The sequence below is a fragment of the Lithobates pipiens genome, unplaced genomic scaffold (genome assembly GCF_037356315.1).
Source record: "Lithobates pipiens isolate NorthernLeopardFrog02 unplaced genomic scaffold, aLitPip1_a1.2 Scaffold_13, whole genome shotgun sequence".
NCBI lineage: Eukaryota > Metazoa > Chordata > Amphibia > Anura > Ranidae > Lithobates > Lithobates pipiens.
The window spans coordinates 424,704,146-424,727,047 of record NW_027507718.1 but is presented as its reverse complement, the minus strand read 5'-3'; the positions used below and the strand labels follow the sequence as shown (position 1 = coordinate 424,727,047).

Below are 22,902 nucleotides of genomic sequence, written 5' to 3'. Positions count from 1 at the left end.
TAGAGCCAAGAAGACCATCATGATGAAGGATAACCAGCAAAGGATGGACTTTTTCAACATAGACATATTCGTCTATACCTTACTACTGAAAGACATACAGTACTACTTTTAAAAAAAAAAGTATCTACTCATCTTTCATCTACTAAAATCTATAGGAAATTCATCCATAAAGTACATTCCTGAAATTTGCAACTACAGGATTTATTCACTATCAACCAATCCTATAAGGGATTTCGTAACCACAAACTTATGGACCTTATGGACCTAACTGCTTATCCCAGCAAACAAGATTCCTCAGCAACCCACAAATGACCGACCTACTCTCTACACAGCACAAATTCAGTGTAAAGAGTAGTAGTAGTGAAAGGGAATTTGTTTGTCATATGTGCTTATAATATTTTTTTTAACCTATAAGTATTTAATCTTATTTATTTCATATTATTTTATCTTGTCATATCTGTTTATATCCATGTTTAAACCTATAAGTATTTATTGTTATTTATTTATTTATTATTTATATTACATAAGTTATTAGGAATATATATTTCACAAGTTTCTACCTCCCTGGTGGATATAATATATCTGTAATTGATTTATTTAAAGAAAACAATATTTAATTTTAGTGATAAATGTATATACTGTGTGTACACATATATATATATATATATATATATATATATATATATATATATATATATATATATATATATATATATATATATATATACACGTTGCAATAAATATGTACGTATGATACAGACAGTTTAATGGAATATAATTGTTGTGAAAGGGGATTTTCTTGACATATGTTTTCATATTTAATTTTGACCCATAAGTATTTAATATTATTTATTTAATATTATTAATAAGATATTAAAATATTTATTTCATGCATTTCTAGATACCCAGAGGAAGAAATGTATCTGTAATTCAACTGAAATTCATTATGTTAAACAAAAACGTTTTTAATTTATTTCAGTGATAAAGGTATATACACACATGTGCAATTAATAAATAGAAAGTTGAAAAGTATTACACAGATATTTGTGTTTAATCTTTTTTTCAGAAGTTTGTGTCTTTGTGTAACTTTCTATACACTATTTGTGCAAGTGTTGGCTCGGTAGAAAGAAAGAATATAACTTCTAAATAGATGATGTATGACACAGTTCACTGTGAAACAGAACAAACCATTAAATTCCAGATAATTGCTAGAGGAATGCTTTGTATTTTGGAAATCAAAGTATGGATATATCCTCCTATCTTTATATATATACCCACCAAGGTAGGCAAGAAGATGGTAATGGCAATATGAAAACCAGATTACCAGTGGTATCCTTAAATCACACATATTTGAAGAAAAAAAATCAATGATACAAAAACTGCTTCCCGGCCATTATACACAGGCAACATTGCAAATGAACAAAGGTGAGAAATTCAACATTGCCTGCTACCAGTTGTCAACCTCAAACTACTATACTATTAAAGCTGTGCCAGTGGGTGAACTTACATTAGCTAGAAGAAATAGTTTGGATAATAAGTCCCTTGGTTCAGAAAACAAGGTCATTATAGAAAGACTAAAGCTGGATACACACTAGACAACTGTTGATTTATTTCCTTTGGTTTTACCAAAACCATGTAGCGCAAGGGCCTGCCTGACTGCATACATATTGAAAGTGTTTAGGTTTGACTTCATATTATATGGTTTTGCTACATCTAAAAGGAAAAAAATCTAAAGAAAATTGCATACTGTGTATTCAGCTTAAGACAGAGAAAATATTTACAGTGTACTCTGAATGTAGCTAATACAATTTACAGGAGGAAAAGCAGGGAGTTTTCTTTTTAGGTGAAAGTGACAACTAATGATTGTCTGGCAAAAATATATTTGAGACCATTTTTTCCACTGAGTATTAAACTACTATTAAACTAATTATTAGCCATCATTTGCCCATTTTACTTGGGGATAATAAGCTACATACCATTTTATAAGTAGGTTATCACTTCTCTTCTAAGAGGAAACTCACCTTGGGATCCCTTATTTCACCCAGTCTTTTTGATATCATAATTAATTTGACTTTAAGGGTTCGTTTTTTTAAATAACAGACAGGTCATACTTACCTCCACTGTGCAGCTCGTTTTGCACAGAGTGGCCCTGAACCTGTTCTTCTCGGCTCTCGCGGCTCCTCCCTCCATTAGATAACCCATAGGAGAAGCACTCTCCCAGGGGATTACCTTTCGGGTGCGCTCCCAATTCTAGCATTTGCATCCATAGCTGGCGAATGCTGGACTCGGCACCGCCACCCACGTCATTGGATTTGATTGACAGCAACGGGAGCCAATGGCTGCGCTGCTATCAATCTATCCAATCAAGAGACGGGACCTCGTGGAGAGAGGGAGAGCGTGTCACGGCCAACAGAATTACAGGGCTCAGGTAAGTAAAACGGGGGGCTAGGGGGCCGATCAATGGCAGGTGTTTTTTCACCTTAATGCATAGGATGCATTAAGGTGAAAAAACACAAAGATGTACAGCCACTTTAAGTCTGATACTTGGATTAAGGTGAAGGGGTCTTTCAAATATGGGCTCAATACATGTTGCTATTGTAAAGTTCATACAAAAATCAGAATGGCACAATCTGTATTGGCTAATGATTGGCTGTATCCATCAGTGCTTAAGCAGTAACACCAAGAACATGGTTTAAATTATTTCCTGTTCAAAGTGCAGATTATAATATGTGGGATGCATTGGAAGGCTGCTGAAGCAAATAGGTGAACAACACGGTGTAGGACAGTGCCCTACCGTGTCTAGAATTTTTTTTTATTTTTTTTATCTTTCCATTTTATTGAGCATACTGATTGTTCTGTACATTGGGGACATTTACGCCATTGATTACTTTGGTGTGAAGTATTTAGGATCTTTAGGATTCAGACTGGAATGCCTCTAGGTATTAACTGTAGGTGAGACATTGACCTTTACAACTAATGTACCTACTTTTCCTTTTCTTTAAACTTTTCTTCATATATAATGTTGCATCTATATGGTTTTTAGATTTTTGTTATTTCTAGAACCTATTGGTAATCCAGTTCATGTATTACCATTACCCTTCTCTTGCCTGCCTTGGTGGATGGCTATATAAGATTAGTGGTCCAACCAAATCTTGCTACAACTAAGGTAAAGATCAACTGAAATTAGTTACCATATGTATGGTATTTATCGTGTACTGGCAATGAAAACATCAAAAGTTCTGGCATTTCACCTGATGGGGAGCAGATCATATGTCCTGTACTGTATATAAACAAGATGCAATCAAATCATACATAGCTTTGCGTTTACACAGAGTAACTTTACAGATCCATGTATTGCATTTAGGTACATTTTTAAAGCAATGATATGCTGGGAGTAAATTACCAATATAAATGGAAAGACTAATGTTCAGTTAATCAGTTGATCTTCTAGGTGAAATAAGTACACACTATCAACTGCCAATATAAAAATATTTTTAATAATGTGGTAGCGTACAGTTTATGCAGATAATTATGACTAAAGTAAAGCTCAATAGAGATAAATACAGGGGACACCAATACTGATCTTCTTCTGGATATACTAGTTGTCTGGCTGTTTCTGCCATCCATACGTTCTGCAATACTAACCAGCAACAAATGTGTGGATGAAGAAAATCAAAGAGATAGCCAATTAAAGTCTCACAATCTTTTATTTCTTTATAAACCTCTATCCCCACATGCTATTGTTTGTGACTTATTATTGTGATGTTTTTTTTTTTAATTATAAAAAAAAGTTTCAATCTTGTTGGTTAAAAAATTGTTTAAACACAATCCCTAAACTGTTATTTTATATGTTATGTTAACACACCTTTCCTATATTTTCTTCCTTCTTTTTATGTTTTTAGACTTGTATGAAAGAACATTTATAAAGCGGTGTTATGTTTTTTTTTCTGTTGGCAATAATATGTTGTAAAAGTTCCTTGAAAATACACGATAAACCTGGGTCCTCCATACACAGGAGAGTCCTGTGTCAGGAAGGAGGCGTTTCCTGTGCGATAGGTAGAAGAATCTCAACAGCTATCTGATGTTACCTTCTTACCTGTATAGAAAGGAAACTGAAAGTTATATAGAAGTTCCCAGAGGAGCTATCGTCTCTCTCATGTCACTTGAGTTCTGAACGAAAGAGAACTTCACAACATCATGAAAATTAGGACATTTTTCTCCTGCAAACAGGAATATAAAAGAAGAATCATGGATACAAGACTTCAGATCAACCAGAGACTAACACTTTGGAGTGACAGTGTAACGGAACAAATATCTGCAACCAGAAAGACATCATCAGATCCAAGCCAGCAGAGCAAAAATGGATATCAGGCTGGTGGTGTTGAGCATTTTACTGGTTTCAGTAAGTGGGCGCTTGCACAGGAGACTCTGCCCGAAATCCCGCTATTTATCAGTGACGTCCTCTGACATAACAACACTAAAGGAGCTGCAACACGATCATGAAAAGAACATGTCTACCAATGCAATGAGATGCTACAGAAGAATGCTGAGACACAAACCATCTGTATGTGATCTTACCCAGAGGGATCCTCTCATCCTGACTTTGGAGCGGGTGTCACTAACAGTTGAGGTTCTAAAGAACATGTCTGTGTCTGCTCAAAATGATACTGTAAAACAGGCACTTATGGTTTACCTCAAACTGAAAGATGATCTAATGGTCTGTAGAGGATCTTCAGAATACAACGAACCCACGTCACCCGAGCTGAAGCTGTGGCTACATCACCTCCAGCATTTTAAGGAGGCAGCATCTCCAGATTGTGTCCAGGAGGCTGTAATACTTAGCCTTATCTCTCTGAGAGTAGAAGATGTCACATGTTGGGCTCTCAACCACTAACTTACACTTCTATATCAAACAATCTCACCACTGTAAGCACAGATAAGTCTCTTATTCTTTACCTGAACATATTAGAGTCAAGAAGACCATCAGGATGAAGGATAACCAGCAAAGGATGGACTTTTTCAACATAGACATATTCGTCTATACCTTATTACTGAAAGACATAAAGTACTACTTTTTTTTAAAAAAGTATCTACTCATCTTTCATCTACTAAAATCTATAGGAAATTCATCCATAAAGTACATTCCTGAAATTTGCAACTACAGGATTTATTCACTATCAACCAATCCTATAAGGGATTTCGTAACCACAAACTTATGGACCTTATGGACCTAACTGCTTATCCCAGCAAACAAGATTCCTCAGCAACCCACAAATGACCGACCTACTCTCTACACAGCACAAATTCAGTGTAAAGAGTAGTAGTAGTGAAAGCGATTTTTTTTCGTCATATGTGCTTATAATATTTTTTTTAACCTATAAGTATTTAATCTTATTTATTTCATATTATTTTATCTTGTCATATCTGTTTATATCCATGTTTAAACCGATAAGTATTTATTGTTATTTATTTATTATTTATATTACATAAGTTATTAGGAATATATATTTCACAAGTTTCTACCTCCCTGGTGGATATAATACATCTGTAATTGATTTATTTAAACAAAACAATATTTAATTTTAGTGATAAATGTATATACTGTGTGTATATATATATATATATATATATATATATATATATATATATATATATATGCACACAAACACACGTTGCAATAAATATGTACGTATGATACAGACAGTTTAATGGAATATAATTGTTGTGAAAGGGGATTTTCTTGACATATGTTTTCATATTTCATTTTGACCCATAAGTATTTAATATTATTTATTTAATATTATTGATAAGATATTAAAATATTTATTTCATGCATTTCTAGATACCCAGAGGAAGCAATGTATCTGTAATTCAACTGAAATTCATTATGTTAAACAAAAACATTTTTAATTTATTTCAGTGATAAATGTATATACACACATGTGCAATTAATAAATAGAAAGTTGAAAAGTATTACACAGATATTTGTGTTTAATCTTTTTTTCAGAAGTTTGTGTCTTTGTGTAACTTTCTATACACTATTTGTGCAAGTGTTGGCTCGGTAGAAAGAAAGAAAATAATTTCTAAATAGATGATGTATGACACAGTTCACTGTGAAACAGAACAAACCATTAAATTCCAGATAATTGCTAGAGGAATGCTTTGTATTTTGGAAATCAAAGTATGGATATATCCTCCTATCTTTATATATATATATATACCCACCAAGGTAGGCAAGAAGATGATAATGGCAATATTAAAACCAGATTACCAGTGGTATCCTGAAATCACACATATTTGAAGAAAAAAAATCAATGATACAAAAACTGCTTCCCTGCCATTATACACAGGCAACATTGCAAATGAACAAAGGTGAGAAATTCAACATTGCCTGCTACCAGTTGTCAACCTCAAACTACTATACTATTAAAGCTGTGCCAGTGGGTGAACTTACATTAGCTAGAAGAAATAGTTTGGATAATAAGTCCCTTGGTTCAGAAAACAAGGTCATTATAGAAAGATTAAAGCTGGATACACACTAGACAACTGTTGTTTGATTTCCTTTGGTTTTACCAAAACCATGTAGCGCAAGGGCCTGCCTGACTGCATACATATTGAAAGTGTTTAGGTTTGACTTCATATTATATGGTTTTGCTACATCTAAAAGGAAAAAATCTAAAGAAAATTGCATACTGTGTATTCAGCTTAAGACAGAGAAAATATTTACAGTGTACTCTGAATGTAGCTAATACAATTTACAGGAGGAAAAGCAGGGAGTTTTCTTTTTAGGTGAAAGTGACAACTAATGATTGTCTGGCAAAAATATATTTGAGAGCATTTTTTCCACTGAGTATTAAACTACTATTAAACTAATTATTAGCCATCATTTGCCCATTTTACTTGGGGATAATAAGCTACATACCATTTTATAAGTAGGTTCTCACTTCTCTTCTAAGAGGACACTTACCTTGGGATCCCTTATTTCACCCAGTCTTTTTGATATCATAATTAATGTGACTTTAAGGGTTAGTTTTTTTAAATAACAGACATGTCATACTTACCTCCACTGTGCAGCTCGTTTTGCACAGAGTGGCCCTGAACCTGCTATTCTCGGCTCTCGCGGCTCCTCCCTCCATTAGATAACTCCCTAGGAGAAGCACTCTCCCAGGGGATTACCTTGCGGGTGCGCTCCCAATTCTAGCATTTGCATCCATAGCTGGCGAATGCTGGACTCGACACCGTCACCCACGTCATTGAATTTGATTGACAGCAATGGGAGCCAATAGCTGCGCTGCTATCAATCTATCCAATCAAGAGACGGGACCTTGTGGAGAGAGGGAGAGTGTGTCACGGCCAACAGAATTACAGGGCTCAGGTAAGTAAAACGGGTCGCTAGGGGGCCGATCAATGGCAGGTGTTTTTTCATCTTAATGCATAGGATGCATTAAGGTGAAAAAACACAATTATTTACAGCCCCTTTAAGTCTGATACTTGGATTAAGGTGAAGGGGTCTTTCAAATATGGGCTCAATACATGTTGCTATTGTAAAGTTCATACAAAAATCAGAATGGTACAATCTGTATTGGCTAATGATTGGCTGTATCCATCAGTGCTTAAGCACCAAGAACATGGTTTAAATTATTTCCTATTCAAAGTGCAGATTACAATATGTGGGATGCATTGGAAGGCTGCTGAAGCAAATAGGTGAACAAAACGGTGTAGGACAGTGCCCTACCGTGTCTAGACATTTTTTTATCTTTCCATTTTATTGAGCATACTGATTGTTCTGTACATTGGGGACATTTACGCCATTGTTTACTTTGGTGTGAAGTATTTAGGATCTTTAGGATTCAGACTGGAATGCCTCTAGGTATTAAATGTACCTACTTTTCCTTTTCTTTAAACTTTTCTTCATATATAATGTTGCATCTATATGGTTTTTAGATTTTTGTTATTTCTAGAACCTATTGGTAATCCAGTTCATGTATTACCATTACCCTTTTCTTGCCTACCTTGGTGGATGGCTATATAAGATTAGTGGTCCAACCAAATCTTGCTACAACTAAGGTAAAGATCAACTGAAATGAGTAACCATATGTATGGAATTTATCGTGTACTGGCAATGAAAACATCAAAAGTTCTGGCATTTCACCTGATGGGGAGCAGATCATATGTCCTGTACTGTATATAAACAAGATGCAATCAAATCATACATAGCTTTGCATTTACACAGAGTAACTTTACAGATCCATGTATTGCATTTAGGTACATTTTTAAAGCAATGATATGCTGGGAGTAAATTACCAATATAAATGGAAAGACTAATGTTCAGTTAATCAGTTGATCTTCTAGGTGAAATAAGTACAAACTATCAACTGCCAATATAAAAATATTTTTAATAATGTGGTAGCGTACAGTTTATGCAGATAATTATGACTAAAGTAAAGCTCAATAGAGATAAATACAGGGGACACCAATACTGATCTTCTTCTGGATATACTAGTTGTCTGGCTGTTTCTGCCATCCATACGTTCTGCAATACTAACCAGCAACAAATGTGTGGATGAAGAAAACCAAAGAGATAGTCAATTAAAGTCTCACAATCTTTTATTTCTTTATAAACCTCTATCCCCACATGCTATTATTTGTGACTTATTATTGTGATGTTTTTTTTTTTAATTATAAAAAAAAGTTTCAATCTTGTTGGTTAAAAAATGGTTTAAACACAATCCCTAAACTGTTATTTTATATGTTATGTTAACACACCTTTCCTATATTTTCTTCCTTCTTTTTACATTTTTAGACTTGTATGAAAGAACATTTATAAAGCGGTGTTATGTTTTTTTTTCTGTTGGCAATAATATGTTGTAAAAGCCCTTGAAAATACACGATAAACCTGGGTCCTCCGTACACAGGAGAGTCCTGTGTCAGGAAGGAGGAGTTTCCTGTGTGACAGGTAGAAGAATCTCAACAGCTATCTGATGTTACCTTCTTACCTGTATAGAAAGGAAACTGAAAGTTATATAGAAGTTCCCAGAGCAGCTATCGTCTCTCTCATGTCACTTGAGTTCTGAACGAAAGAGAACTTCACAACATCATGAAAATTAGGACATTTTTCTCCTGCAAACAGGAATATAAAAGAAGAATCATGGATACAAGACGTCAGATCAACCAGAGACTAGCACTTTGGAGTGACAGTGTAACGGAACAAATATCTGCAACCAGAAAGACGTCATCAGATCCAAGCCAGCAGAGCAAAAATGGATATCAGGCTGGTGGTGTTGAGCATTTTACTGGTTTCAGTAAGTGGGCGCTTGCACAGGAGACTCTGCCCGAAATCCCGCTATTTATCAGTGACGTCCTCTGACATAACAACACTAAAGGAGCTGCAACACGATCATGAAAAGAACATGTCTACCAATGCAATGAGATGCTACAGAAGAATGCTGAGACACAAACCATCTGTATGTGATCTTACCCAGAGGGATCCTCTCATCCTGACTTTGGAGCGGGTGTCACTAACAGTTGAGGTTCTAAAGAACATGTCTGTGTCTGCTCAAAACGATACTGTAAAACAGGCACTTATGGTTTACCTCAAACTGAAAGATGATCTATTGGTCTGTAGAGGATCTTCAGAATACAACGAACCCACGTCACCAGAGCTGAAGCTGTGGCTACATCACCTCCAGCATTTTAAGGAGGCAGCATCTCCAGATTGTGTCCAGGAGGCTGTAATACTTAGCCTTATCTCTCTGAGAGTAGAAGATGTCACATGTTGGGCTCTCAACCACTAACTTACACTTCTATATCAAACAATCTCACCACTGTAAGCACAGATAAGTCTCTTATTCTTTACCTGAACATATTAGAGTCAAGAAGACCATCAGGATGAAGGATAACCAGCAAAGGATGGACTTTTTTAACATAGACATATTCGTCTTTACCTTACTACTGAAAGACATAAAGTACTACTTTTTAAAAAAAAGTATCTACTCATCTTTCATCTACTAAAATCTATAGGAAATTCATCCATAAAGTACATTCCTGAAATTTGCAACTACAGGATTTATTCACTATCAACCAATCCTATAAGGGATTTCGTAACCACAAACTTATGGACCTTATGGACCTTACTGCTTATCCCAGCAAACAAGATTCCTCAGCAACCCACAAATGACCGACCTACTCTCTACACAGCACAAATTCAGTGTAAAGAGTAGTAGTAGTGAAAGGGAATTTTTTCGTCATATGTGCTTATAATATTTTTTTTAACCTATAAGTATTTAATCTTATTTATTTCATCTTATTTTATCTTGTCATATCTGTTTATATCCATGTTTAAACCTATAAGTATTTATTGTTATTTATTTATTATTTATATTACATAAGTTATTAGGAATATATATTTCACAAGTTTCTACCTCCCTGGTGGATATAATATATCTGTAATTGATTTATTTAAAGAAAACAATATTTAATTTTAGTGATAAATGTATATACTGTGTGTATGTATATATATATATATATATATATATATATATATATATATATATATATATATATATATATATATATATGCACACACACACACGTTGCAATAAATATGTACGTATGATACAGACAGTTTAATGGAAAAGAATTGTTATGAAAGGGGATTTTCTTGACATATGTTTTCATATTTCATTTTGACCCATAAGTATTTAATATTATTTATTTAATATTATTGATAAGATATTAAAATATTTATTTCATGCATTTCTAGATACCCAGAGGAAGCAATGTATCTGTAATTCAACTGAAATTCATTATGTTAAACAAAAACATTTTTAATTTATTTCAGTGATGAATGTATATACACACATGTGCAATTAATAAATAGAAAGTTGAAAAGTATTACACAGATATTTGTGTTTAATCTTTTTTTCAGAAGTTTGTGTCTTTGTGTAACTTTCTATACACTATTTGTGCAAGTGTTGGCTCGGTAGAAAGAAAGAAAATAACTTCTAAATAGATGATGTATGACACAGTTCACTGTGAAACAGAACAAACCATTAAATTCCAGATAATTGCTAGAGGAATGCTTTGTATTTTGGAAATCAAAGTATGGATATATCCTCCTATCTTTATATATATATATATATATATATATATACCCACCAAGGTAGGCAAGAAGATGATAATGGCAATATTAAAGCCAGATTACCAGTGGTATCCTGAAATCACACATATTTGAAGAAAAAAAATCAATGATACAAAAACTGCTTCCCCGCCATTATACACAGGCAACATTGCAAATGAACAAAGGTGAGAAATTCAACATTGCCTGCTACCAGTTGTCAACCTCAAACTACTATACTATTAAAGCTGTGCCAGTGGGTGAACTTGCATAAGCTAGAAGAAATAGTTTGGATAATAAGTCCCTTGGTTCAGAAAACAAGGTCATTATAGAAAGATTAAAGCTGGATACACACTAGACAACTGTTGTTTGATTTCCTTTGGTTTTACCAAAACCATGTAGCGCAAGGGCCTGCCTGACTGCATACATATTGAAAGTGTTTAGGTTTGACTTCATATTATATGGTTTTGCTACATCTAAAAGGAAAAAATCTAAAGAAAATTGCATACTGTGTATTCAGCTTAAGACAGAGAAAATATTTACAGTGTACTCTGAATGTAGCTAATACAATTTACAGGAGGAAAAGCAGGGAGTTTTCTTTTTAGGTGAAAGTGACAACTAATGATTGTCTGGCAAAAATATATTTGAGAGCATTTTTTCCACTGAGTATTAAACTACTATTAAACTAATTATTAGCCAACATTTGCCCATTTTACTTGGGGATAATAAGCTACATACCATTTTATAAGTAGGTTCTCACTTCTCTTCTAAGAGGACACTTACCTTGGGATCCCTTATTTCACCCAGTCTTTTTGATATCATAATTAATGTGACTTTAAGGGTTAGTTTTTTTAAATAACAGACATGTCATACTTACCTTCACTGTGCAGCTCGTTTTGCACAGAGTGGCCCTGAACCTGCTATTCTCGGCTCTCGCGGCTCCTCCCTCCATTAGATAACTCCCTAGGAGAAGCACTCTCCCAGGGGATTACCTTGCGGGTGCGCTCCCAATTCTAGCATTTGCATCCATAGCTGGCGAATGCTGGACTCGACACCGCCACCCACGTCATTGGATTTGATTGACAGCAACGGGAGCCAATGGCTGCGCTGCTATCAATCTATCCAATCAAGAGACGGGACCTCGTGGAGAGAGGGAGAGCGTGTCACGGCCAACAGAATTACAGGGCTCAGGTAAGTAAAACGGGGGGCTAGGGGGCCGATCAATGGCAGGTGTTTTTTCACCTTAATGCATAGGATGCATTAAGGTGAAAAAACACAATTATTTACAGCCCCTTTAAGTCTGATACTTGGATTAAGGTGAAGGGGTCTTTCAAATATGGGCTCAATACATGTTGCTATTGTAAAGTTCATACAAAAATCAGAATGGTACAATCTGTATTGGCTAATGATTGGCTGTATCCATCAGTGCTTAAGCACCAAGAACATGGTTTAAATTATTTCCTATTCAAAGTGCAGATTACAATATGTGGGATGCATTGGAAGGCTGCTGAAGCAAATAGGTGAACAACACGGTGTAGGACAGTGCCCTACCGTGTCTAGAATTTTTTTACATTTTTTTTATCTTTCCATTTTATTGAGCATACTGATTGTTCTGTACATTGGGGACATTTACGCCATTGTTTACTTTGGTGTGAAGTATTTAGGATCTTTAGGATTCAGAGTGGAATGCCTCTAGGTATTAACTGTAGGTGGGACATTGACCTTTAAAACTAATGTACCTACTTTTCCTTTTCTTTAAACTTTTCTTCATATATAATGTTGCATCTATATGGTTTTTAGATTTTTGTTATTTCTAGAACCTATTGGTAATCCAGTTCATGTATTACCATTACCCTTTTCTTGCCTACCTTGGTGGATGGCTATATAAGATTAGTGGTCCAACCAAATCTTGCTACAACTAAGGTAAAGATCAACTGAAATGAGTTACCATATGTATGGAATTTATCGTGTACTGGCAATGAAAACATCAAAAGTTCTGGCATTTCACCTGATGGGGAGCAGATCATATGTCCTGTACTGTATATAAACAAGATGCAATCAAATCATACATAGCTTTGCGTTTACACAGAGTAACTTTACAGATCCATGTATTGCATTTAGGTACATTTTTAAAGCAATGATATGCTGGGAGTAAATTACCAATATAAATGGAAAGACTAATGTTCAGTTAATCAGTTGATCTTCTAGGTGAAATAAGTACAAACTATCAACTGCCAATATAAAAATATTTTTAATAATGTGGTAGCGTACAGTTTATGCAGATAATTATGACTAAAGTAAAGCTCAATAGAGATAAATACAGGGGACACCAATACTGATCTTCTTCTGGATATACTAGTTGTCTGGCTGTTTCTGCCATCCATACGTTCTGCAATACTAACCAGCAACAAATGTGTGGATGAAGAAAACCAAAGAGATAGTCAATTAAAGTCTCACAATCTTTTATTTCTTTATAAACCTCTATTCCCACATGCTATTATTTGTGACTTATTATTGTGATGTTTTTTTTTTTTAATTATAAAAAAAAGTTTCAATCTTGTTGGTTAAAAAATGGTTTAAACACAATCCCTAAACTGTTATTTTATATGTTATGTTAACACACCTTTCCTATATTTTCTTCCTTCTTTTTACGTTGTGGCAGCACGCAGGTAAAGTCACCTGGTTGTATCCAGGATGGGAAATATGTATGCCCTAGATTCAGGCTTTATGCAGACTTGTACAACTAGAGGGGAAGAGTTAATGAGCCCAGCTGAAGTAAGTGGGCTCATTAAGACCTCTACAAAAAACCCCAGCATGCTTAGGGAGATGCTCCATCCTGGAACCAGTTTTGTGTGTATAGACTGGGGAGTGTGATACCTGTTCTGTGCAGTGAGTTAACGCCTGTGTGGAAAACCCCTACAACAGAGACAGGGACTGGGGCAGCACAAGGCTGCACTCAGTTGTTAGACAGGGAGTCTAAGTGTGTAATTAGAGGTCAAGCTGACCAGGATTTATTTTCATGTTTTATTTTTGTTTGGCTGTTATATGTTTCACTGCATGTAGCATAAATAAACTGCATCTTTTGTTTTTTTGCACCTACAACGCTGTCTGCTGTGCCTAATTTTGTGTTGTGAACCCATCCAGGGGGTCACACACACCCGCTGCCGAGCTAACCCCCTCACAGTTGGTGGAGAATTTTGCCAGTTTTTTTTTAAGGCCAGCATGGAAGAGATACTGAGACAGCTGGCTCTAGCAAATGCAAATCAGCAGCAAGCAAATGCAAATCAGCAGCAAACAAATGCAGGTTTACAAAAGAGCCTTGCAGCCCAGCAGCAGACAAATGCAACTTTGCAGCAGTGTCTGGAAGCTCAGCAACAAGCCCAGCAGCGATCTGAAGCCCGCTTCATAGACCTGTTGCAGAAGCAAGAGCAGAGTTTTCAACAGCAAATAGAGACATTAATACAGCAACGTCCGCAGACCAATGAGGCAAGTGGTTACACTAATACCGCATCCTTTGGCGTGAGCCTATACTGACAAAAATGACTGGAGAGGATGATCCGGAGGTGTTTTTGACCACATTTGAAAGGACTGCTGAAAGGGAAAAGTGGCCTAAGGAGCAATGGGCTGGACTGGTGGCCCCTCTGTTAACTGGGGAATCGCAGAAAGCTTATTATGACCTAGAGCCTGACCAAGCAAAAGACTATGTGGTGCTAAAAACAGAAATATTGGCACGGCTGGGTGTCACCCTGGCCGTCCGGGCTCAGCGTGTGCATAATTGGACTTTTCAGGTTGGAAAACCCCCCAGGTCTCAAATGTATGATCTCATTCACCTGAGCAGGAAGTGGCTGCAGCCAGAGATTTTGACCGCACCAAACATTGTGGAACGTGTTGTTATGGATCGTTTCCTGAGAGCTCTTCCTACTGCCATCCAAAAATGGGTAAGCCATGGAGATCCAGAAAATGCAGATAAACTTGTGGATCTGGTTGAGAGGTACTTGGCTACAGAGAACCTGACCACCTCTTCCAGGGACTCACGGACTTTCCACCCTAAGACCAGATCATTCCCAGTGGCGGGTAAGATGACTCCAAGGGGTGAGGGTGGAGAGAGTGAGAGAGTGGGCGTTCTTCCTAAGGTCTGGCGGGAGCAGCCTAGGAAGCCCATGCTGCAAGAGGCAGCGAAAAAGATTATTTGCTACCGCTGCCGGCAAGAGGGACATATTGCAGCCAATTGCCCCGTTGTGGATGAGCCTATGCAATGTGACTTTATAAGGGAGAGACGTCAGTCGCTGTTTGCGACAGTTGCATGCACTGCCATTCGGGGATCTGAGAAACATTTATGTAAAATGTGTATTAATGGTAGAAATGTTGATGTGTTGCTGGATTCAGGTAGCCTGGTAACGTTGATAAAAGCTGAATTAGTTACTACAGAGGTCTCTGGGAAGAACAGGGTGGCTGTTATTTGTGTGCATGGGGACACCCGAGAGTATCCTGTAACTTCAGTGTTTTTTGAGACCCCCAAAGGTAACCTCTCTCATCAGGTGGGGTTAGTGTCTCACTTACCACATTATGCTATTGTGGGAAGGGATTTTCCAAAATTCTGGGAACTCTGGGATTGTCCTGAGCCCCCCACTGGTGCCCCTATAAACCAGGAAGATGACCAGAATTCCTCTGGGAGTGGTGAGGACTCTCCTGAATTTCCTTTGTCAGTATTGGCGGGGGAAACTCGAGAAACTGGGGAGGAGCCAACATCCTCAGATGAAAACATGCCGTCTGTGGAGTTTTCAGATCTTGAGGTTCACAGGGAAAATTTTGCCACAGAACAGTTAAAAGACCCCACCCTAATAAAGGCACGGGAAAATGTGGTGAAAATAGATGGCGAGTTAGTGAACCCAGATAAGACTTGCACTTATCCTTACTTCACTAATGAAAGGGACCTGCTGTATCGAGTGGCTCAAAGGGCAGAAGAAACCATTGAGCAACTTGTAGTGCCCAAACCTTACAGGAAGTTGGCGTTAGAATTGGCCCATGGGCACATTCTGGGAGGTCATCTGGGGACAGAGGAAACCAGAGAGAGGATATTGCAGAGATTCTATTGGCCTGGGGTCATGAAGGAAATAGAAAATTATTGTTCCTCCTGCCCTGTGTGTCAGAAGTCGGCACCTATGCCACATTTCCGTAACCCGCTGGTACCTCTTCCTATCATTGAGGTCCCCTTTGAAAGGATCGCAATGGATTTGGTAGGTCCGATAATGAAGTCTGCCAGGGGGCATCAGTACATTTTGGTTATATCGGACTATGCCACCCGTTATCCGGAAGCAATTCCTCTTCGAAATACCTCGGCCAAAACCATAGCCAAAGAGCTATCGCTTGTTTTTAGCCGCGTGGGTATTTGTAAGGAACTGCTTACGGACCAAGGTAAACCCTTTATGTCCCGGGTTATGAAAGAATTATGCAAGTTGTACAAAGTGACGCAATTGCGTACATCTGTGTATCACCCCAAACAGATGGGTTGGTTGAAAGATTCAACAAAACCCTAAAACAAATGTTAAAGAAGGTGGTGGATAGAGATGGAAAGAATTGGGACTGTCTAATACCCTATCTGATGTTTGCCATTAGGGAGGTACCCCAATCCTCTACGGGTTTCTCACCCTTCGAGTTGCTCTATGGCAGACACCCAAGAGGGCTGCTGGATATCGCCAAGGAAACTTGGGAAAATGAGAGTTCTCCTCACAGGAGTGTGATTGAGCATGTCGCCCTGATGCAAGATAGAATTGCACAGGTAATGCCAATTGTAAAGGAACATTTAACCCAAGCGCAGTTAGCACAGCAGAGAGTGTACAACCGTGGGGCCAAGACCCGTACTTTTTCCCCGGGGGATAGGGTCTTGGTGCTTGTCCCAACGGTTGAAAGCAAATTTCTGGCCAAATGGCAAGGTCCATATGAAGTAATTGAAAAAATTAGTGAGGTGAACTACAGGGTTAGACAGCCAGGAAGGCGAAAACCGGAGCAGATCTATCACGTCAATCTGCTGAAAGCCTGGAGGGATAGGGAATCCCTAGTCGCAGAGACTTTGTCACAAGTACAGCCTGATTGCTTAGTTCCTGAGGTTGGAATAGCAGACACCTTATCGAAACCCCAACAACAGGAGGTTAAAGAGTTTGTACTTCGTAACAAAGAGATTTTCTCTGAGCTTCCGAGACAAACATCTGGCGTAGAGCATGACATTATCACCCCGCCAGGAGAAAGGGTAAAACTAAAACCTTATAGAATACCAGAGGCCCGACGGGAGGCAATACGTGGGGAGGTACAAAGGATGCTGGAATTGGGTGTAATAGAGGAGTCCCAGAGTGACTGGTCCAGTCCTATCGTACTAGTGCCCAAACCTGATGGGAGCTGGCGGTTTTGTAACGATTTTCGACAATTAAATAAAGTTACAAAATTTGACACCTACCCCATGCCGCGTATAGATGAGTTGATTGACCGGCTGGGAACAGCCCGATATATGACAACTCTTGATCTCACCAAAGGGTATTGGCAAATTCCCCTAGCCGAGTCGGCCAAGGAGAAAACTGCGTTTGTAACCCCAGATGGGGCATTCCAATATAAGAGAATGCCGTTTGGGTTACAGAATGCACCGGCAACATTCCAGCGGAAAATGGATAAGATTCTGAGGCCCCATCAGAAATATGCTGCAGCTTACCTGGATGATGTGATTATCCATAGCACAGACTGGGTCTTACATTTGCCAAAAGTACAAGCAGTCCTAGACTCTATCCGGGAAGCTGGGTTTACGGCCAATCCAAAGAAGTGTACCATTGGACAGGAGGAGGCCAAATATCTTGGGTACACTATTGGGAGGGGGGTGATAAAACCCCAAGTAAATAAAGTCGAGGCCATACAGAGTTGGCCACGTCCCAACAGCAAGAAACAGGTACAAGCCTTTCTGGGAATCGCTGGCTATTATCGACAATTCATTCCCCATTTTGCTTCTCAGGCTGTGCCCCTCACCAACCTGACAAAAGGGAAAGAGTCTGTTATGGTTAAATGGTCCCCAGAGGCTGAAGAAGCATTTCAGTCCTTAAAAACAGCCTTATGTAGCCAGCCAGTGTTGTACTCACCAGACTTCTCTAAGGACTTTGTTGTACAAACTGATGCATCAGACGTTGGGTTAGGAGCAGTGTTATCCCAGGTCTGGAATGGGGAAGAGCACCCAGTCATTTACCTCAGCAGGAAGTTGAAGTCCCATGAGGTAAATTATGCCACGATTTAGAAGGAATGTTTAGCAGTGAAGTGGGCTCTAGATTCCCTTCGGTACTATCTGCTAGGTAGGCACTTTGACCTGGTGACTGATCACGCTCCTTTAAAGTGGATGGCTCAGAACAAGGAGACCAATAGAAGGGTAAATAGGTGGTTCCTGGCCCTACAAGAATTTAACTTTACAGTTAAGCATCGCCCTGGTGTTAAAATGGGGAATGTGGATGCTTTGTCTCGGATACATGCGTGTCTGACTGCTTGTGTTACAACCCCAAGGTTGAAACAAGAGGGGGGGTATGTGGCAGCACGCAGGTAAAGTCACCTGGTTGTATCCAGGATGGGAAATATGTATGCCCTAGATTCAGGCTTTATGCAGACTTGTACAACTAGAGGGGAAGAGTTAATGAGCCCAGCTGAAGTAAGTGGGCTCATTAAGACCTCTACAAAAAACCCCAGCATGCTTAGGGAGATGCTCCATCCTGGAACCAGTTTTGTGTGTATAGACTGGGGAGTGTGATACCTGTTCTGTGCGGTGAGTTAACGCCTGTGTGGCAAACCCCTACAACAGAGACAGGGACTGGGGCAGCACAAGGCTGCACTCAGTTGTTAGACAGGGAGTCTAAGTGTGTAATTAGAGGTCAAGCTGACCAGGATTTATTTTCATGTTTTATTTTTGTTTGGCTGTTATATGTTTCACTCCATGTAGCATAAATAAACTGCATCTTTTGTTTTTTTGCACCTACAACGCTGTTTGCTGTGCCTAATTTTGTGTTGTGAACCCATCCAGGGGGTCACACACACCCTCTGCCGAGCTAACCCCCTCACAACGTTTTTAGACTTGTATGAAAGAACATTTATAAAGCGGTGTTATGTTTTTTTTTCTGTTGGCAATAATATGTTGTAAAAGTTCCTTGAAAATACACGATAAACCTGGGTCCTCCGTACACAGGAGAGTCCTGTGTCAGTAAGGAGGAGTTTCCTGTGTGACAGGTAGAAGAATCTCAACAGCTATCTGATGTTACCTTCTTACCTGTATAGAAAGGAAACTGAAAGTTATATAGAAGTTCCCAGAGCAGCTATCGTCTCTCTCATGTCACTTGAGTTCTGAACGAAAGAGAACTTCACAACATCATGAAAATTAGGACATTTTTCTCCTGCAAACAGGAATATAAAAGAAGAATCATGGATACAAGACTTCAGATCAACCAGAGACTAGCACTTTGGAGTGACAGTGTAACGGAACAAATATCTGCAACCAGAAAGACATCATCAGATCCAAGCCAGCAGAGCAAAAATGGATATCAGGCTGGTGGTGTTGAGCATTTTACTGGTTTCAGTAAGTGGGCGCTTGCACAGGAGACTCTGCCCGAAATCCCGCCATTTATCAGTGACGTCCTCTGACATAACAACACTAAAGGAGCTGCAACACGATCATGAAAAGAACATGTCTACCAATGCAATGAGATGCTACAGAAGAATGCTGAGACACAAACCATCTGTATGTGATCTTACACAGAGGGATCCTCTCATCCTGACTTTGGAGCGGGTGTCACTAACAGTTGAGGTTCTAAAGAACATGTCTGTATCTGCTCAAAATGATACTGTAAAACAGGCACTTATGGTTTACCTCAAACTGAAAGATGATCTAATTCTCTGTAGAGGATCTTCAGAATACAACGAACCCACGTCACCCGAGCTGAAGCTGTGGCTACATCACCTCCAGCATTTTAAGGAGGCAGCATCTCCAGATTGTGTCCAGGAGGCTGTAATACTTAGCCTTATCTCTCTGAGAGTAGAAGATGTCACATGTTGGGCTCTCAACCACTAACTTACACTTCTATATCAAACAATCTCACCACTGTAAGCACAGATAAGTCTCTTATTCTTTACCTGAACATATTAGAGCCAAGAAGACCATCAGGATAAAGGATAACCAGCAAAGGATGGACTTTTTCAACATAGACATATTCGTCTATACCTTACTACTGAAAGACATAAAGTACTACTTTTTTTAAAAAAGTATCTACTCATCTTTCATCTACTAAAATCTATAGGAAATTCATCCATGAAGTACATTCCTGAAATTTGCAACTACAGGATTTATTCACTATCAACCAATCCTATAAGGGATTTCGTAACCACAAACTTATGGACCTTACGGACCTAACTGCTTATTCCAGCAAACAAGATTCCTCAGCAACCCACAAATGACCGACCTACTCTCTACACAGCACAAATTCAGTGTAAAGAGTAGTAGTAGTGAAAGGGAATTTTTTCGTCATATGTGCTTATAATATTTTTTTTAACCTATAAGTATTTAATCTTATTTATTTCATATTATTTTATCTTGTCATATCTGTTTATATCCATGTTTAAACCTATAAGTATTTATTGTTATTTATTTATTATTTATATTACATAGGTTATTAGGAATATATATTTCACAAGTTTCTACCTCCCTGGTGGATATAATATATCTGTAATTGATTCATTTGAAGAAAACAATATTTAATTTTAGTGATAAATGTATATACTGTGTGTATGTGTGTATATATATATATATATATATATATATATATATATATATATGCACACACACACATGTTGCAATAAATATGTACGTATGATACAGACAGTTTAATGGAATATAATTGTTGTGAAAGGGGATTTTCTTGACATATGTTTTAATATTTTATTTTGACCCATAAGTATTTAATATTATTTATTTAATATTATTGATAAGACATTAAAATATTTATTTCATGCATTTCTAGATACCCAGAGGAAGCAATGTATCTGTAATTCAACTGAAATTCATTATGTTAAACAAAAACATTTTTAATTTATTTCAGTGATAAATGTATATACACAATATGCAATTAATAAATAGAAAGTTGAAAAGTATTGCACAGATATTTGTGTTTAATCTTTTTTTCAGAAGTTTGTGTCTTTGTGTAACTTTCTATACACTATTTGTGCAAGTGTTGGCTCGGTAGAAAGAAAGAAAATAACTTCTAAATAGATGATGTATGACACAGTTCACTGTGAAACAGAACAAACCATTAAATTCCAGATAATTGCTAGAGGAATGCTTTGTATTTTGGAAATCAAAGTATGGATATATCCTCCTATCTTTATATATATATATATCCACCAAGGTAGGCAAGAAGATGATAATGGCAATATTAAAACCAGATTACCAGTGGTATCCTGAAATCACACATATTTGAAGAAAAAAAATCAATGATACAAAAACTGCTTCCCCGCCATTATACACAGGCAACATTGCAAATGAACAAAGGTGAGAAATTCAACATTGCCTGCTACCAGTTGTCAACCTCAAACTACTATACTATTAAAGCTGTGCCAGTGGGTGAACTTACATTAGCTAGAAGAAATAGTTTGGATAATAAGTCCCTTGGTTCAGAAAACAAGGTCATTATAGAAAGATTAAAGCTGGATACACACTAGACAACTGTTGTTTGATTTCCTTTGGTTTTACCAAAACCATGTAGCGCAAGGGCCTGCCTGACTGCATACATATTGAAAGTGTTTAGGTTTGACTTCATATTATATGGTTTTGCTACATTTAAAAGGAAAAAAATCTAAAGAAAATTGCATACTGTGTATTCAGCTTAAGACAGAGAAAATATTTACAGTGTACTCTGAATGTAGCTAATACAATTTACAGGAGGAAAAGCAGGGAGTTTTCTTTTTAGGTGAAAGTGACAACTAATGATTGTCTGGCAAAAATATATTTGAGACCATTTTTTCCACTGAGTATTAAACTACTATTAAACTGATTATTAGCCATCATTTGCCCATTTTACTTGGGGATAATAAGCTACATACCATTTTATAAGTAGGTTCTCACTTCTCTTCTAAGAGTACACTCACCTTGGGATCCCTTATTTCACCCAGTCTTTTTGATATCATAATTAATGTGACTTTAAGGGTTAGTTTTTTTTAAATAACAGACATGTCATACTTACCTCCACTGTGCAGCTCGTTTTGCACAGAGTGGCCCTGAACCTGCTATTCTCGGCTCTCGCGGCTCCTCCCTCCATTAGATAACTCCCTAGGAGAAGCACTCTCCCAGGGGATTACCTTGCGGGTGCGCTCCCAATTCTAGCATTTGCATCCATAGCTGGCGAATGCTGGACTCGACACCGCCACCCACGTCATTGGATTTGATTGACAGCAACGGTAGCCAATGGCTGCTCTGCTATCAATCTATCCAATCAAGAGACGGGACCTCGTGGAGAGAGGGAGAGCGTGTCACGGCCAACAGAATTACAGGGCTCAGGTAAGTAAAACGGGGGGCTAGGGGGCCGATCAATGGCAGGTGTTTTTTCACCTTAATGCATAGGATGCATTAAGGTGAAAAAACACAATTATTTACAGCCCCTTTAAGTCTGATACTTGGATTAAGGTGAAGGGGTCTTTCAAATATGGGCTCAATACATGTTGCTATTGTAAAGTTCATACAAAAATCAGAATGGCACAATCTGTATTGGCTAATGATTGGCTGT

The 22,902-nt window shown here is 37.7% G+C and overlaps 3 protein-coding genes across 3 annotated transcripts; all 3 read left to right on the top strand.

Moving 5' to 3' along the window:
* Nucleotides 1-4,360: 4,360 nt before the first annotated feature.
* On the top strand, nt 4,361-4,894 carry LOC143976160 (interferon lambda-2-like). Its single transcript, XM_077478603.1, has one exon. It carries the CDS (start codon nt 4,361-4,363, stop codon nt 4,892-4,894), a length of 534 nt encoding a protein of 177 aa, XP_077334729.1.
* Nucleotides 4,895-9,260: 4,366 nt separating this feature from the next.
* On the top strand, nt 9,261-9,794 carry LOC143976159 (interferon lambda-2-like). The gene has a single exon (XM_077478602.1). The coding sequence runs from the start codon at nt 9,261-9,263 to the stop codon at nt 9,792-9,794; it is 534 nt and encodes a 177-aa protein (XP_077334728.1).
* Nucleotides 9,795-19,588: 9,794 nt separating this feature from the next.
* Nucleotides 19,589-20,198, top strand: LOC143976158 (interferon lambda-2-like). The gene has a single exon (XM_077478600.1). It carries the CDS (start codon nt 19,665-19,667, stop codon nt 20,196-20,198), a length of 534 nt encoding a protein of 177 aa, XP_077334726.1. The 5' UTR covers nt 19,589-19,664.
* Nucleotides 20,199-22,902: the final 2,704 nt, after the last annotated feature.

What these genes read in the sequence shown, in the direction of transcription:
- LOC143976160 (XM_077478603.1), top strand. Translation starts at nt 4,361, where the DNA reads ATGGATATCAGGCTGGTGGTGTTGAGCATTTTACTGGTTTCAGTAAGT.
- LOC143976159 (XM_077478602.1), top strand. Translation starts at nt 9,261, where the DNA reads ATGGATATCAGGCTGGTGGTGTTGAGCATTTTACTGGTTTCAGTAAGT.
- LOC143976158 (XM_077478600.1), top strand. Translation starts at nt 19,665, where the DNA reads ATGGATATCAGGCTGGTGGTGTTGAGCATTTTACTGGTTTCAGTAAGT.